The following is a 15,968-nucleotide window of genomic DNA, read 5'->3' as shown; positions in this document are numbered from 1 at the left end:
TTGCAAACTGTGTACACAGAATGTGTGTATTGGGAAGGGAACTCAGATCGTATTACCTCATCTAGTGATTCCCAAGGTGCAGCCACTCATGCCCCAGCCTCATAATTTCTGTCATACTCGTGTATCCCCAGAACTATTTTTCATTTAATCCTTTCCATATTGACTGAGACTTTTTAAATCCAAAGACCTTAGTGTCACCTAAGCAGCAATGTCCATGAAGTTACATATTTGCTATGGTCCATGTGCTTCTCTTGTATATATTAAAATTAGTAGGTTTTCATGTGGACATCACTGAAAATCACTGTCCTACTTGGTTCTAGCTCCTTGTGCACATTTGGAAACTAAAAGGTTAGTGAGATTAGCTTTCTTTGCCTCTTATCACTCAGCAAGTTGCTATGGAGACTAATTAGGGAATACCTCATGTATACATCACATCAGAGGCAGAGCCGTGGGGAAAGCCTAGATCTTGTGACACTTAGTTCAGACTTCTTTCAACCACGTCACTCTTATCCCATGGTTGCCATTAATACCTAAGAGCCATGCAATTTAATGTAAATGTAAGTAGAATTCAGATCTTTCTTTAATCAATTATTTTATTGTAAAATTTATTTTTAATAATGTTGCTAAATACTAGCATCTTTATTATTTTTAAATTTTATATATGTGTACTGTATTAAATTATTTCTTTCCTCCCTTTCCTGTCTTCCTCTCCCTTATCTTCCCTTTCCCTGTGGTCCCTCTCAAATTCATGTGTTTTTCTTTAATTATTATTATTACATATATAAGAGTAAATATATAAATACAACCCGTTGGGTCCATATAGCGTTGTCCATATGTATATATTTTTAGAGCTGGCCACTTGGTACTGAATAACCAATTAGGAGGCTCATCCCTGGGAAATACTGATTCTCCCTCTTTCTGCAGTCACTAACTCCTTGTAGCTTTTCTTTATACAATATGTTTTGAGCATATTTGCCCCCTGTACACTTTTCCCTGATCCACCCGCTTTCCTACCCACCCAATTTTGTGTCCTCTCTTTTGCTACCCATCAAATCCAATCTGCACTGCCTATATATTCTTGCATGGGTGGCCTTCTATTGGAGGGCGGTTGTCTTATCAGGGACAACACTCTTAAAACTGGCTCTTCCTCTCTCAGCAGCTATCAGTTGCCAATTGCTCCTCAGTTAGGAGTGGACTTCATGCCCACCTTTCCCCTCCATGGAGGATTTGGTCTTGCTTGAGCATTCATGAGAGTGTTTGTAAAGACAGTCTTGCTATTTAGCTTAGGTGGTCCCCAAGAGACTGAGACTGCAGGTTTATGTCCCTGCTTGGCTCAAGTTCAGTGCATTGTAAAGATAACAACAACAGCAACAAGTGAATCCTGGGTTTTCAGATGTGTCACCCAAAGTTCTTAGCTCTGCTATTTGACATGGAGAGAAAGATGGCAGGTAACATGGACCAAGCACACTGTAGGCCTTTTGCTGGTTTACCTGGTTTTATCCTACCACGGCTACTATGAGAGAATTAGAGCAATTGATTTCTCACAGAATAGTCTGCCCTGAAGTATTTTACTTCTAACAAACAGAATGTATCCAAGTGCACAATCTGAGAGATATGTATGTGTGAAAGAAACATGAACATTTGAGCTTTTAGGGAAAACAGTCTCAGTGGGCAAGGTAAACTCAAATCAGAAGTTCATAAAGTGGAAGTACCTCTTGAGATCTATCTTATGTACCGGTGAGTTTCTACCAGGCAGACTAAGTAGGTGAATGCTTGTTTTCCTAGCCAAAGGTTAGAAGTTAAATCCTCTGAACTCCAATTGTCTCTTTTTCTGTAAAATAAGCTTCCTAGTCTCTGATCTAGTGACATCACAGAGCTAGAGGCAAATGAGGTAATGACATATGCAGTCAAAAAGTTAAATGCCCCACCGAACTGAGAAATCTTGGCTACAGGGACCACAGATAGAAGGGACTTTCTGGAACTTTCTCCTCATTCTGGATTGTAGTAAGGAGCGGCAGGCTATGTTTCCGCCCGGATCCCATATGGCTAGCTTAGCCCCAGAAATAATAACACACAAATTGTATTCTTTTAAATACTTACTGGCCCATAAGCTCTAGCCTCTTACTGGCTAACTCTCACATCTTGCTTAACCCATTTCTATTAATGTGTGTAGCATCACAAGGTCGTGGCTTATTGGGAAGGATTCTAGCCTGCTTCCATCTCGGAGAGGAGAGCTATGGCGACTGACCTCATTGCCTTCTTCCCAGCATCCTGTTCTGTTTATTCCGCCTACCTAATTTTCTGTCCTATTAAAGGGCTAAGGCAGTTTTTTTATTTAACCAATGAAATCAACACAAAACAGAAGACTCTCCCATATCACTGGATACTCTCAGGTTCTCAGTTTTACTATTTTTCTATACTAGATTTACTACTATGAAGGCGGACAAGCTTCAGCTATTGGGCAATTCAAGGATCGAATTATAGGGTCAACTAATCCAGAGAACGCATCGATCACCATATTGCAGATGCAACCAGCGGACAGTGGAGTTTACATCTGTGATGTCAACAACCCTCCAGATTTTGTCGGCAAAAACCAAGGCATTCTTGCTGTCACTGTGTTAGGTATGGGCATTCTTTTCATGTCTTTTGTTTTCTTGAAGTGACTAAAGACAGTGAATTAGTCAAAGCACTGGGTTATGGTGTCAGTTATGTCCCTGGGGCTAAATATTCTCCCTGCTCCTTTCACTGCCAGAGACCATTTTATTAATTTAAGATTTATTTTATCAGTAGAGAGTTTTCCAACTTAATCTGTATAGTGATACCTAAAAATTATCATAAAATGTACAGAAACAATAGGATCCCTAGCTTGAAAGGATACAGTGAGACAAACTTTGTCCCACCAAATGATCACCAAATAGCTCTTCCAGGAGGAACTTGTAATTAAAGCCACACTTAATTACAAGAAACAATTGTCAACCTGCTTATTCCCTTTTTCAAGCCAACCACTGTTCTTACCAAGAACTGATTCTTTCAAAGGCAGAAACATCCACTTCGTTTATATTTATTTTTTATTATATTTTGTTTTGAGGCAGAGTCTCATGAAACCATAGCTAGCTCTAGCTAGCCTTGAGCTTGCTATGTAACTATTTAATTTGATTTTTGATCCATGGAGGGGGGGCTCATTTTTTAAAAATGCTAATGATATTTGGAAAATGTTACTTGTTAAGGCATTATTAAGAATTAAGTTATGATAAACACGTCACACTTACTCTCAAACTAGACTTGGAAGAGCTTATTTATTCAGGATTTATGGTTTCCCTACTTTGTAAAAGGAAATAAAGGCTTGGTGGTGATGGAGACATGGCTTCTGCCCATGAGGAATACTCAGTTTGTTTGCTTTCTAGGGATCGTTCAAACTCCAGAGAACACAGCAGGGGCTGAGTTTACAGACTCTAAAGTAGAAAGTATTAAAGGGAGGGGAACGGGCTTGAAGCCCTTACCAGTAACCCGAATGAAGCTGGCCTAGTCATTGCTCCCGTCCACTTGAGTATATGAATCACTGGAAAGGAATCAGTAGGCCAAGTCAGCTACTAGATAGTTGGTTTAAAGAAGCAACAAATGACAGCAAGATACACATCTACCAGAACTATCCACAGTTGTCTTGCTACCTATGTGATTTTAAAAGGCACCAATTGATGCTTACTGTGAGGTCTGCCATCGTATTTACCCTCCTAAGTAAGAGGGAAATGTTACATCGGAGCTAATGTTTAAGAGAAGGTTTTCTCAAATCAGTTGTATTTTATTGTGCTGAGCCTTGTGCTTGGCATTGGAGCGTAGGAATAGATGAACCCATTGCTAGGACAATTTGTGTGACAGTTCATAAGATCAGTCATACAGGGGAAAACTGTGGTAAGAATGCCAAGAACCACGAGACAGAAAATCAGTAAGCTTAGGTTCTAGACCTTTTTCTGTTCCTGGTGACCTCATACAATGCAGTCCACTACTCTCTGGCCACTGTAAGATAGATTTTAAGTCTGTCTTCTTTACTGATTTATTATGAGAATCCAATTAGGTGCCGGGGATTAAAGAGCCTTTTAATGTTCAAGTAATTTGAGGGATTAATCGTCTAATGATTTTCTGTTGCCTCTGTGTCTCTGGGGTGATCTGAGCAGAAGCAATTTTCAAGAAAAGGCTTGGAAATAGCCCTGAGATAAGCTAGACAAGAAGGTTAATATTCTTAAATTTGAAGTTCAGAGGATTCCCAGTGAATTTCCACAAGTCAAAGATATCTTAAGCTATTTCTTTTCTTCCCTTTGAGTCTTTGGGTCAGATAAGTCTTGCCATGAGTTTGTCATGATTTTTCTTGAAGCAGTCAGAAACCATAAAATAAAGAAACTAAACAATCTATGAGATTTCCTTCCACAGACATACTCAAAAATTCCATTTTCATTAATTCAGAAAAGAACAAGGTTTTCCTATGAGTTTCAACTTTCCAGAAATTAGTGATAGTAAATTATCTCTAAATTTTCAAAGTCTGTTCACAATTCTCAAGTCCCATTGCACATGAACACCCTGATTGGGCCTGGGACAAGTAGAGATGGGTGGGTCGGAGGGGGAAATTGTACGGAGAGTTAACTGATACACTGCCGAGGATGGTTCTTCATAGCACTACATTAAAAGAATCTGTTTATTGTAATGAACTCACATTATGTCCCACAGGTAGATTATGGTAACCACTCAAACACTTACCCAGGCCCAAGCTCAATGCAACCCAATGATCTTAGATGTGGGAGTGTCATATATCAATCTGTTGATTTCAGTGGTTAAGCAATAAAGAAACTGCTTGGCCCTCATAGGTTAAAACATAGGTAGGTGGAGTAAACAGAACAGAATTCTGGGAGAAAGAAGCTGAGTCGAGGAGTCGCCATGATTCTCCTACTCCAGATGGACGCAGGTTAAGATCATTCCTGGTAAGCCAGCTTGTGGACTACACAGATTATTAGAAATGGGCTAGTCCAGGTGCCAGAGCTAGCCTAGAAGAGGCTAGATAGAAATGGGCCAAGCGGTGTTTAAAAGAATACAGTTTCCATGTAATTATTTCGGGGCATAAGCTAGAGCTAGCCATGTGGGCGGCCGGGTGCCGGGGACGCAGCTCTGCTGCTCCTATTTCAACAATCTTACAAAAAGTTAGAATGGCCATGCTGAAGTCATGGAGCTTTTCTCTTAGGTCTTTCCCCTTTCAATGTCAGTTACGCATTATAAAAACGAAAAATCTATGAGTCAGTTGAAACTAGAAAACCAATTAGCTTTATATTCTCTTTTATGATTCATGTGTCCTTTTGCCTGCATTCCATCTCTTCTCATAACCTAATAGTACCCTTTCTTGGTCTCTTTTCTAAATGCTATGTTACACCAATGTGTATATTACACAAAATGTTATACTCTACCCATGATGTATATATGTTTATAGGTAAACAGCTATGAACGTGGTCTCATGTATCCTTGAGACATTTCTCACCGAGCATGGCTATCAATCAATCCCGTGTATTTGCTTTACATTCATGCACTCCTTCATCAGAGCCCGGGAACAAGCCTCAGTTACTGTTCTAAGCAATGGAAATAGTAAGATGTAAAAAAATAGGGTCCCAGCCCTCCAAAAATCCAATCTGGTGAAAGAGACAGATTGCACGAACACTTTCAGTGGGAGGAGAGCTGTGAAGGCACAGAGAAAGCTACAGAAGGGGAACTAGAGAAGGCTTATCAGAGAAAGAGACTTGTGCTGGCTGAGGAAGGATGCCTAAGAACGTGTCAGGTAGAGCAGAGGCTGAAGTGGCAGGGTACATACAGTTCAGGTGAAGAAAGCAGCTGGGAGCCGAGAAGCAGGTGGTTTGGATGGCCATTCATTTAAGAGACCTCCATTAGTCATGACAACCCTCTAAAATCAATCTCTGAAAAACACCCACATCGACTCTGAATAATTATTATGTGTTCATTTGGAATGAGCACCATCTCCATTCTGCAGTTTGGCGCATAAAAATTATTAATTTAGAAGAGCTTTGTGAACACACTGAAGCATTTTCATCTGTCTTCTGGGATAAGCCTTTTCCTTCCACCCAAATCCTGATGAAAGCAATAAAGCCAAAGGGTAGATCAATGGCTTTGCCAGTAAAACATAGTAGCTCTTTGGGGGTACTTTAGCTCGATGAAATGTCAAGCTCAATTCGGATTCAGTAGTTTTAGAAGATATATAGATTTGCAGCTTGTCTCAAAATGAGTCAGCTAGTGTTTTGTTAATAATAAAAAAGGAGAGATAGAAGGAGAAAAAGAACAACAAGAAGCCTAATCTAGATTTGAATCTAGCCTCAGTGAATGAGTGCTAGTTATTCTAGTTTGCTATGTATAATTTAGTCCTGGTGCCTTTATTGTTGAAATGCCCACATTTTTCTGTTCAGATTGTTCTGTTCTTATACAGGGGCTATAGCAGTCAGACCATTTTGTAAAGACACTAAGCCTAATCTTAGTTGAATCTTAGTTAAATGGCCTAGTTTAAGGTAGGTGAATCAAGTTTTTCCCATCTCAGAAAGCCATTGATAGGGAGAGTATTGAAATCTAAATAGAAAAATTCTCTGACTCAAAAGACACCAGTTTTCAAAGGATAGTGGAGCATTTGAAAGAGTTGTGCTTATACCTGTCTTCTTCATGCATACAAGGGTTTGAGTCTGAGATGGCTTATCAGAGCAGAAGCTGGTAGAAGATTGATTTCAGTATCAAAAATTAGTCCAGTCCATAGCCAACAGCAATTCCATGTGCAATGCTTTGTTTATGATATTTACTTTTGGCTGGCCAGGGGTTAGACCATTTCTTATTCATATTTTATAGATGAGACAACTCGAGGCTTAGTTCAGTTACATAACTTGTCCAAATACCTATAAGGTAAAGTTGCATAGCGCTGGTTCTGTGTGGATCCAGATCTGTGATCACATGTCCCAGGAGAATCAATGGGTAGTCTGAAGCATTTAAGTTATAAATTTCATAAATTAGATGCTAGAGGGATGGATTAAGATAAGGAAGAAGAGCTGGGTACAGTATCATATGCCTGTAATTCTAGTACTTGGAAGGTTCAAGTTCAAACCCAGCAACCAACCAACCAACCAACCAGAGGAACAGAAAACCAAAGGATGGCTGTTCATTGGAAAGTACATCCAAAACTTACAGTCATCACCCGTGTGTGTTATTAGGGACAGACTACGTGGCATAAAGTAAGATTGTGATTCACAGTTACCCAGAGAGCATCTCCTTGATCCAGGTCTCTGTCCAGGTGTTGTCATAAGCAGCTGAAAAACGGCATGTCCCAAACTGCCCCCAGCATCTCTCCTTCCTCCTCATCCCATCCTCTAAAGCTTGTTCTTCTACCTGAATTCTTTCTCTTGGATAGTGGCAGGATCATGGATACAGAATCCGAAGCCTGGGAATCAGCATAGATCCTTACTTTCCTCGGTAGCTAGCTGGTCGTTAGCTCCTGTGACTATTTTCTTAATACCTCTTGAATCACCTTTCCCTTGGTCCAGGGACCCTCAGTATCAGAGAGAGCTGTATGGGAAGTAGTAGAAAGAGCATCATTACTACCTTTCTCAAACTCCTTCCATAGTCTCCCTGTTCCCTGTGCAAAACGTGTAATATAGCGCTCTCCCTACCGCAAGCCCCAGTGTTCTGTTATTTCATCTCTCACCACTTTGGCAGCGCCTAGTCCAGTACTGGATAGACAGATGGCACCTAGCTAAATGCTTGCCAAGTGGCAGAAAAATCGAGACTGTAACATCATATAGCACCAATGCAAAGTGGGCTCCTCTGCTGAGGAGGACTCGGGCAAATTCAAGCCTTCCAGAGAGTTTGGGTCACCTATAGATGAATAAATGAAAAACTGCCTTAGCCTCACAAAGGAATAGAAAAAAAAGGAAGTATTAGTGGGCTATTTTAAAAGGAATTTCTAGAAAGGTTTTATCTCCAAGTATTTAAGGGCTCTGTTTTCATTTAAGATGGCTTTTAAAGCACAAGCTATGTTTCTACTCAGAGTTCGGTTACATTTGGCTGTTTTAATAAAGGCATATTTTAGGATCCAATGAGGAAATACATGGTTATAAATCAGGGGACAAGGCAGACAGAAGAGACACTATTTGAATCTTAATGGCCTCCTGACTAGATGGTCGCCGTAGCTGAAGTGCTCTGCTCCCATCTGGTGGTACAAGCAGAAAACTGCCCAGAGCAAGGTTTCTAAGAATAAACTAAATAAGCAAATGCCCATATAATCTGTACAGTGAAAGCAAGAAAGTGGCTGCCAATGTCACAAAACTGTCAGTTTCTTACAGGAAGCTCACTTTTTGTCTTTGCCTTACAGTCAAACCTTCCAAGCCCTTTTGTACCATCCAAGGAAGACCAGAAGCAGGCCACCCAATCTCCTTGTCTTGCCATTCTGCCTTTGGAACACCGTCCCCTGCATATTACTGGTATAAGATTGAGGGAAACACCATTGTGCCAGTAAAAGAAAGCTTCGGTGAGTATCGCCTTTCCTAACTTCCGCTGGATGTGCTCCTCGATGCTTGCCTGAGGTCCTCAAATGTTTCTTCCCTTGATGTCAGTGTGTGCATGTGTGTGTCTGGAGCAGACGTGTGCTCCATGATACCTGCCTGCTAACATGAGGATTGTGGTGTATCTGTTTCTCTGAGTCTAGAATTTGGCTGAGAGGTGGTGAATGCGGAGGGCCTTTGCTGGGCTGCTTGTAGAGCATTGCGAGAGACCTAGGTGGAGCCTATTCATCTCAAGAGAGGCCGCTGTGAGAAAGTGGGCGGGCATTAAACAGCGTACACTAACATGACAAGAGATCTTAAAAATTCTATGTTCTTGTTTTGACAGACTCGGCCACTGGAGTTTTGGTTATCGGAAATCTGACAAATTTTAAGCAAGGTTATTATCAGTGCACTGCCATCAACAGTCTCGGCAATAGTTCCTGTGAAATTGACTTAACCTCTTCACGTGAGTTGGCTCTATGGCTTTCATACTTTACCCTTCAGTTAAGTAGTCTGGGCCTGCCCATTGAACAGATTAATTAGGGCTTCTCCTTAGTCCTTCTTGCCTCTCTGAAGATGTCTGTGCTTTATTGGTAAGTTGATAATGAATGGCCATCCAGGTCTCTCATTTCTACATAGTAATATGTTCCCTAAATTCTTCACTGGGTAGTTTATTTAAGCAATCATTAGAAAGTAGGTATTACTCTTGGACAAATAAAAAACAGCAGTGTCATTAGCAGTCTGGGATGCTCTTTCTTTTGCAGTTGATAATTCCAGCAAGTCCCTTAGCTATCCTTTTCAAATATATGCCTCACAGACTTCTGCTTCTTGACTGCCTTATTAAGACTGGCCTCTAGAATACAGGGAAACCCTCCAAGATAAGGCACAGGCAGGACTTTTTGTTTTACAGGCATCCATATAAGTTTTAATCTATATAAACACCACTAGATATTATTACCATTTTACAGATAAAGAAACCAAGATTAAATGTCTTATAACTTGTCCAGTTCAAGACAGAGTAGATAGGGGGACAGATTATCACACACATTGAATATATACATATACATACATACACACACACACACACACACACACACACACATATATATGACTTTATAAGATTTAGTCTCTTTATGAGCTGTCTGGTGCTTTGAATGAAAATGGCCCCCAGAGTCTCACAGTGGATCTGTTCGGGAAGGATTAGGAGGTGTGGCCTTGTTGGAGGAGCTGTGTTGTGGGAGTGGACTCTGAGGTTTCATCAGCCCACGAGCCCTCTTTCTCATGCTCGTATCCCGGCACTGGTCACAACGCTCTGGACCCTTTACTTACTAATACACCCTGCTCAGCTATGATGGAGCACATCTATGTCAATTCCTTTTGACCTCTCCAATTACAGCCTTGAGACACCTTTGACTGGTGGCTACTAAAGCTCCTTCAGCTCTAAGACACCCCCCCCCCCGCCGGCAACCACCAGTGTGACCAGAGTGAATCCAACTCTGTAGAGTTGTTATTCTTATCTCAACATCACCATATGAGATACGTGGGCTTTTCCTGGACATTCTATACATGTATATAAACATCACAATGAAAGCCATTATCTTCTATAATTAATAACAACAAAGCATATATACAAGAGAAAAATAAAAACAGAAGAGATAAGATAAACCTACAAATAACATAAGAAAAGTTTTTTTCTTTTATTTTGAGGCAGGGTCTCATCTTGTCCCTGCCTGGCCTAGAACTCACAATGTAGACCAGATTTGCCTGGAAATCACAGACATCTGCCTGCCTCTCAGGCAGGACTTTCTGAGCAGGTTTTTGGTAGATCAGAAAAATAATAGCAAGAACTGATAAATAAGCTTGTTCTTGCGTGAAATTTAAAAGCAAAGGAAACAAGAGACTGAATGAAGAGGCAGCCTAGAGAACTTTGTTAAAAGTTTAGAACTGTTTAATTGTTAATGTTATTTACTTTAACAATTAAGATATTATTTTTGTTTAGTTTAATTTTTTAAATTTTAATTTGTTTTTTTTTTATTTTATTTTACATTCCATCCACAGTTCTTCCCCCTACCCCTCTTCCCGCCCCCACCTCCCCCTCCCCAGCTAACCCTCCATCTATTCCTCCCCACAGTTAAGGGCTCCCATGGTTTGTCAACCAAGTCTGGCACATTAAGATGGGGCAGGACCAAGCCTCTCTCTCCTGCATTAGGGTTGAGCATGGCATCCCACCATAGGGAATGGACTCCAATGAGCTGGCTCATGCACCAGGGATAGTTCCTGGACCTACTGCCAGGTGTCCCTCAGATAGTCCAAGCTTCACATATGGAGGGCCTAGTTCAGTCTCATGGAGGTTCCACAGCTGTCGGTCTAGAGTTCATGAGTTTCCACGAGCTTGCCTCCGCTGCCTCTGTAGATTTCCCCCTCAGGATCTTGACCTCCCTTGCTCATATATACCCTCTTCTCTCTCTTCGACTGGATTCCCGGAGCTTGTCCTGGGGCTTCGTTGTGGCTCTCTGCATCTGGTTCTGTCAGTTGCTGGATGATGGCTCCATGATGATAGTTGGGTTACTCACCAATCTGATTGTTTCATACATATAATGACTTTTAGTCATTTTCAGTCCCCCATCCCCCCTCACTTGCCTCTCTCACACTAGCTCCCATTTTCTCAACAAGTCCCCTCCACCTTTCATGTCTTCTTTTTCGTAGCCTACTGAATTTAATTAGAGTTTTTTGCCTAAAGCATTGGTGGGAGAATATTTACTAGAGCGAGGCCAGTTTGTCAGTGGATATACCACTGAAGAAAATGGCATTCCCTCCTCCAACATCTGTTGATTGCCAGTAGTCCGCCACAGAGGGGGTCCTTCACTCACTCACGATGAAATGTTCAAGGGCTCCGTCCTGTTCAGACAGCCACAGCCTTTGTGATTTCGTGAGTGCAACAGCTGCATCACACCCAGATGTCTTTCTGCTGCCCATCCTCCGGCTTACACTCTTTCCATCCCCTCTTCTGCAGGGCTCCCCCAGTCTTGCTGATGTAGCTGAGCTGTCCCATTGAGGGTTTTGTATATGGCCCAGGCTGTCTGGAAACTCAGGATTTTTCTGCCTCGGCCTTTTGTGCCCAGCTACATGGATTTCTTCCATCATAAGAAGATGAGGGACTTATTATGCAAACTTAGTTTTTCATTTCAAAATATAAACAGTTGATCCTTGTTTAAGGGGAAATAGATGGGTATGGGCTGGCTTATGACCCAGACATGTTCTGTCAGGGACGACGTGTCTGGGCTTGGAGGCCTGGTGCTCAGCTGGAATGTCTCGCACTCATTCAATTTTTCCATAGACTGATGTAATAAACCAGATGCCTGTTTATCCAAATGGCCATGTCCTTTTGCTCATAGAGTTCATGAGCAGGGAGTGTATGGGGAAGCTTTTTATTTTATTTCACTTAGGCCTTAGGAAAGCTGATGAAATGTCCTTGTCTCCAATAGAGCATGTTTCTGGTTACCAGATTACCATGACATGTCTCTGACCACATAAAGGCACACTGAAAACTCTATTCCCTAAATATGGATTTAAAAACAAGCTTGTCTGCCAAGTGGCCACAGTTTTCTTCACTGGTGCACATGTCAATGTTAACTGGTGCACAGTCAAGGACCTCTACTAGCAGAATTCTGGGAATTTCTGTTCCTTCCACCTGTACCTGTCACTTTCTTGCATTGTAAGCCTTCCAGATCATTTTTCATCAGTCTCAAATGCATATATATAAGACGAAAACGTGTTTGGTTTTACCAACTGCCTGTCTGTGTCCTTCAGATCCAGAAGTCGGGATCATCATTGGGGCCTTGATTGGCACCCTGATAGGCGCTGCTGTCATCATCTGTGTGGTGTACTTTGCACGGAACAAAGTTAAGTCAAAGCAAAGGAAGAGGAACTTAAACCCGAGCACGGAACTTGAGTAAGCCCTTATATCAACTAATTTAATCATCACAAAAGTCCTTTTAGGTCAGAGAAAAAACATTTTTAAGCTATATTAACATATTTATCTTTACACCAACACAGCCATAAACATAATTGTGGCTATTTTAATGTAACAGGAGACCTCCGAAGGCAAAAGTGCATAGGGTCCAGGAAAATCAGAATTTGGTTGGCCCAAGGCCTGTGCTTTTAGCTACACTGCAATTTTTTTCTGCAGTGTAGGGCAATGTTTATCCACCTGCTCACCTTTCCCTCTTCTTTTTAAATTTTTTTTTTATATTTTGAGACTATAATTACAGCATTTTCTCCTTCCCTTCCTTTCCTCCAAATCCTCCCTGCTCTCTTTCAAATTCATTGCCTTTTTTCATTGTTATTGTGTGTATACAAGTATATATATATGCCTAAAGACATATCAGTTTGGATAAAGTTACCTGTGTGCATGTTTTCATGACTGGCCATTTGCTATTGGATAAGCAATTGGTGTGTCCTTCCCTGGATTTACTTTCATAGATTTAACTTAATTGATTTAATTAATTTAACCTAATTGATTCCACAAGTATGTTTTGGAACCCTAAGTCTTAAACTGAACCATGGATTGGACCCTCAAACGCCTTATTACCCTCTCAGAGTCTCTCAGTTGTCCACCTTTTAAATGCTGGTGTGTCTTTCTTGGACTTTCATATTGTTGAAGTCTAATCTTTCTGAACTCCAAAATGGACACATGTGGTCTGATAGCAAGTCAAAACATCAGAACAAACAGATGGCCTAAACTAGTGGGTAGCGATCCCTTTGAGGGTCGCATGTCCGATATTTACATTATGATTCATGGCAGTAGCAAAATTATAGTTATGAAGTAGCAACGAAAATAATTTTATGGTTGGGGGGGTAGGGTGTAACCACAACACAAGGAACTGTATTACAGTATCAGAAAGGTTGAAAACCACTGGTCTAGTTTGTTACTAAGTGTATGACTTCATGTGAAGTATTCAAGTTCAAAGTTCCCTAAGGTTTTTCTGGGGATTTTTTTTCTTACAGGCCAATGACAAAGGCAAGCCATTCCCAAGACAATGAAGTCATTCCATCTGAAGAGATCCAGCTAGAAGCAACTCATCCATCTTCCATCCATGGCGCCCAGTCCACTGAACCTCCTACTGCCATCTCAGGGCCAGAATACGAGCCTGACCCCCAGCTTGAAACCACCACACAGCCTGACCCTGAACCAGAGCCTATTCCAGTGCCTGAGATGGAGATTCAGTTGGAACCAGAGCTGGAGCCAGAGACAGAGCCTGAGTCTGAGCCTGAGCCTGAGCCTCAGCCTCAGCCTGGAATTATAGTTGAGCCCCTGCGTGAGGAGGGGAAGGATTCAGTTAAGGCATAGGCGTAGAGAGGCGCTGCATTAAGTATGGCAGTTCTCACTTACGAACCCATTCCTGGCCTTTAATGTTTGGTGGACTTAACCAGTCCCCAGTTTGTCCTTCCATCGTGGACAGCCCTCATCTAACAACATGCTCATACTCACCATTAATTCAAAATAAATAAACCAAGGCAACTACTAAAGAAATGCAAAGGTTTCTTTGTTTTTAGTATAGATTACTTAAAACTGTACTAATACGTAAACATAACAAATGACAAGGCCAAGATGAGTGGCTCATTTCTAATTTAGTTGGCAGTGTATTCACAAACATATTTTCTGTATTTATAGTCACTGTTTCATTTTAGGATAAGCTTTCTTCCCAAATGATTTTTTATATTTACCACTAAGAAAACAATTTGATACCATTGGCTCACAAATTAGAAAAAAAAAAGCATTTCCCCAAAATAAGAGAGTTTGTGTCAATTAGTACATACAATTTAAAACAAAGTCTTACAATTTATCATATTAAATCATTAAGTCATCTCAGTGTCCAACACTTGAGCATAGCAATTTTTATAACTTTTTTTCACTGCAAAAAGGTGTATACTGTATAGTCAAACAACTTAAACTCTTTCTTGGTGAACATAAAGTGTTGGTCTTGTAGGCAGTTTAGAACATACCTTTGAAAAAGCTATTATGTTATCATCACTCACTGTCTGCTGCTGTTTGGGCGGTAGGCTAGGATGGTGTTCTCAGTAAACATGTCTATTTTAGATCATCTAAACTGACAGTTGAAATCATCTGTTTTACTGTTTCTATAGTCCACGTTAATAGAAACATCACTTAAAAGCTTTTTCACTGACACCCCACTCTGAAGAAATTTGCAAGTAGATTTCCCTTTTTAACTTGTGTAATCAATCCTATATTAAATATTATTTTAAGGCCCAGTAATAATGCTCAATAAAATCTCATTTAGTGACTACTAAGATAAATTCTTTTTAATAACTATTGTCACATAATTTATAAGCTGTATACATTTTGACAGTAGTGCCCACACATAAAGCCACCATATCTATGCAGAATAGAACATTTCCACCAGCCCACACTGTTTTCTTATGTCCCCTTTTATAATTCCATTGGGCCCTGTTTTCCATCTCTAAAAGTTAGCTTTTCTTTTCCCTGATCTTTATATGAATGGGATATAGTTTGAACTTTCATATCTGACTAAATACTTTCCAGCAGATCTGTGTCACATCTAGGATTTAAAACTCTTCTCTATGTAGATCATGCCCACTTATCAATTTAGGTAGACTTTACAGACATTTTACAGTCAAGAGAACTAATATTTATTAGTTGTGCCAGGTCATGAAAAGAGATAGCAAGCTTTTACTTGTGTGTTTTCTCTTGGGGATTTTTGAAGCACCAGTGTTTCCATTAATAGATGAAATACATAATAGATAATCCATTAATAGATGAAATATAATAGATAGTGCCTGATGGACATAGGAAGAAAACTCCTGAAGGTCCTGAGAATGACCTAAATTTTAGATATTGTAAACCAAATACCAAAATTACAAAAATGGCTAAGTAGTTGAAATTTATTTTTCTTGCCCATTGAAGAGATTGGCCTATCACTACTGGCTCAAATTTCTGGTGGGTCACTGTTGACTAGGTAGATTGTCACTATTGGTGGTTTTAAATAGTCTCGTACTTTAAAATAGTTGATTAATGATATTTAGTCCCCATTTTTAAGATCACAGATCACGTTGTGAGTCTAGGAAGACTATGGGCCTTTGAAAATGCTTTATTTTTATTACTTTTATTTTTTATTACTTGGGGATTTTATAGAATATGAAATATATTTTGATAATATTAACTCCTTTTTCTTCCCCCAAATGCTTCCTCATCTCCACTCTCCTCCTAACTTATTGTCTCTTTAAAAAATAACCCATGTCAGGTGGTGATGGCACATGTCTTTAATCCGAGAACAGGGACACAGAGATGATTGAAAGGGGGCGGGAATACAAGGATGATGGACAGGGGATGGGACATAGAGATGATTGACAGGGGGCGGAAAT

The 15,968-nt window shown here is 40.4% G+C and overlaps 1 protein-coding gene across 3 annotated transcripts in view; it reads left to right on the top strand.

Annotated features, from left to right (window-relative positions):
* Vsig1 (V-set and immunoglobulin domain containing 1) overlaps positions 1–14,873 on the top strand; it is a 160,010-nt gene extending 145,137 nt beyond the window's left edge. Inside the window, exons 4-8 of one of the 3 annotated variants that reach the window (XM_005367344.3) lie at positions 2,424–2,622; positions 8,396–8,551; positions 8,911–9,030; positions 12,375–12,516; positions 13,572–14,873. In XM_005367344.3, the coding sequence (XP_005367401.1) occupies positions 2,424–2,622; positions 8,396–8,551; positions 8,911–9,030; positions 12,375–12,516; positions 13,572–13,914 (960 nt within the window). In that variant the 3' untranslated portion in view covers positions 13,915–14,873. The remainder of the gene's footprint in view (positions 1–2,423; positions 2,623–8,395; positions 8,552–8,910; positions 9,031–12,374; positions 12,517–13,571) is intronic. The other 2 variants (XM_005367345.3, XM_026789341.1) reach the window with 2 other exon arrangements.
* Positions 14,874–15,968: the final 1,095 nt, after the last annotated feature.

Source organism: Microtus ochrogaster, unplaced genomic scaffold, assembly GCF_000317375.1.
Source record: "Microtus ochrogaster isolate Prairie Vole_2 unplaced genomic scaffold, MicOch1.0 UNK17, whole genome shotgun sequence".
Lineage (NCBI taxonomy): Eukaryota > Metazoa > Chordata > Mammalia > Rodentia > Cricetidae > Microtus > Microtus ochrogaster.
The sequence above is the reverse complement of the archived record's forward strand: the minus strand, read 5'-3'. Positions and strand labels throughout refer to the sequence as shown.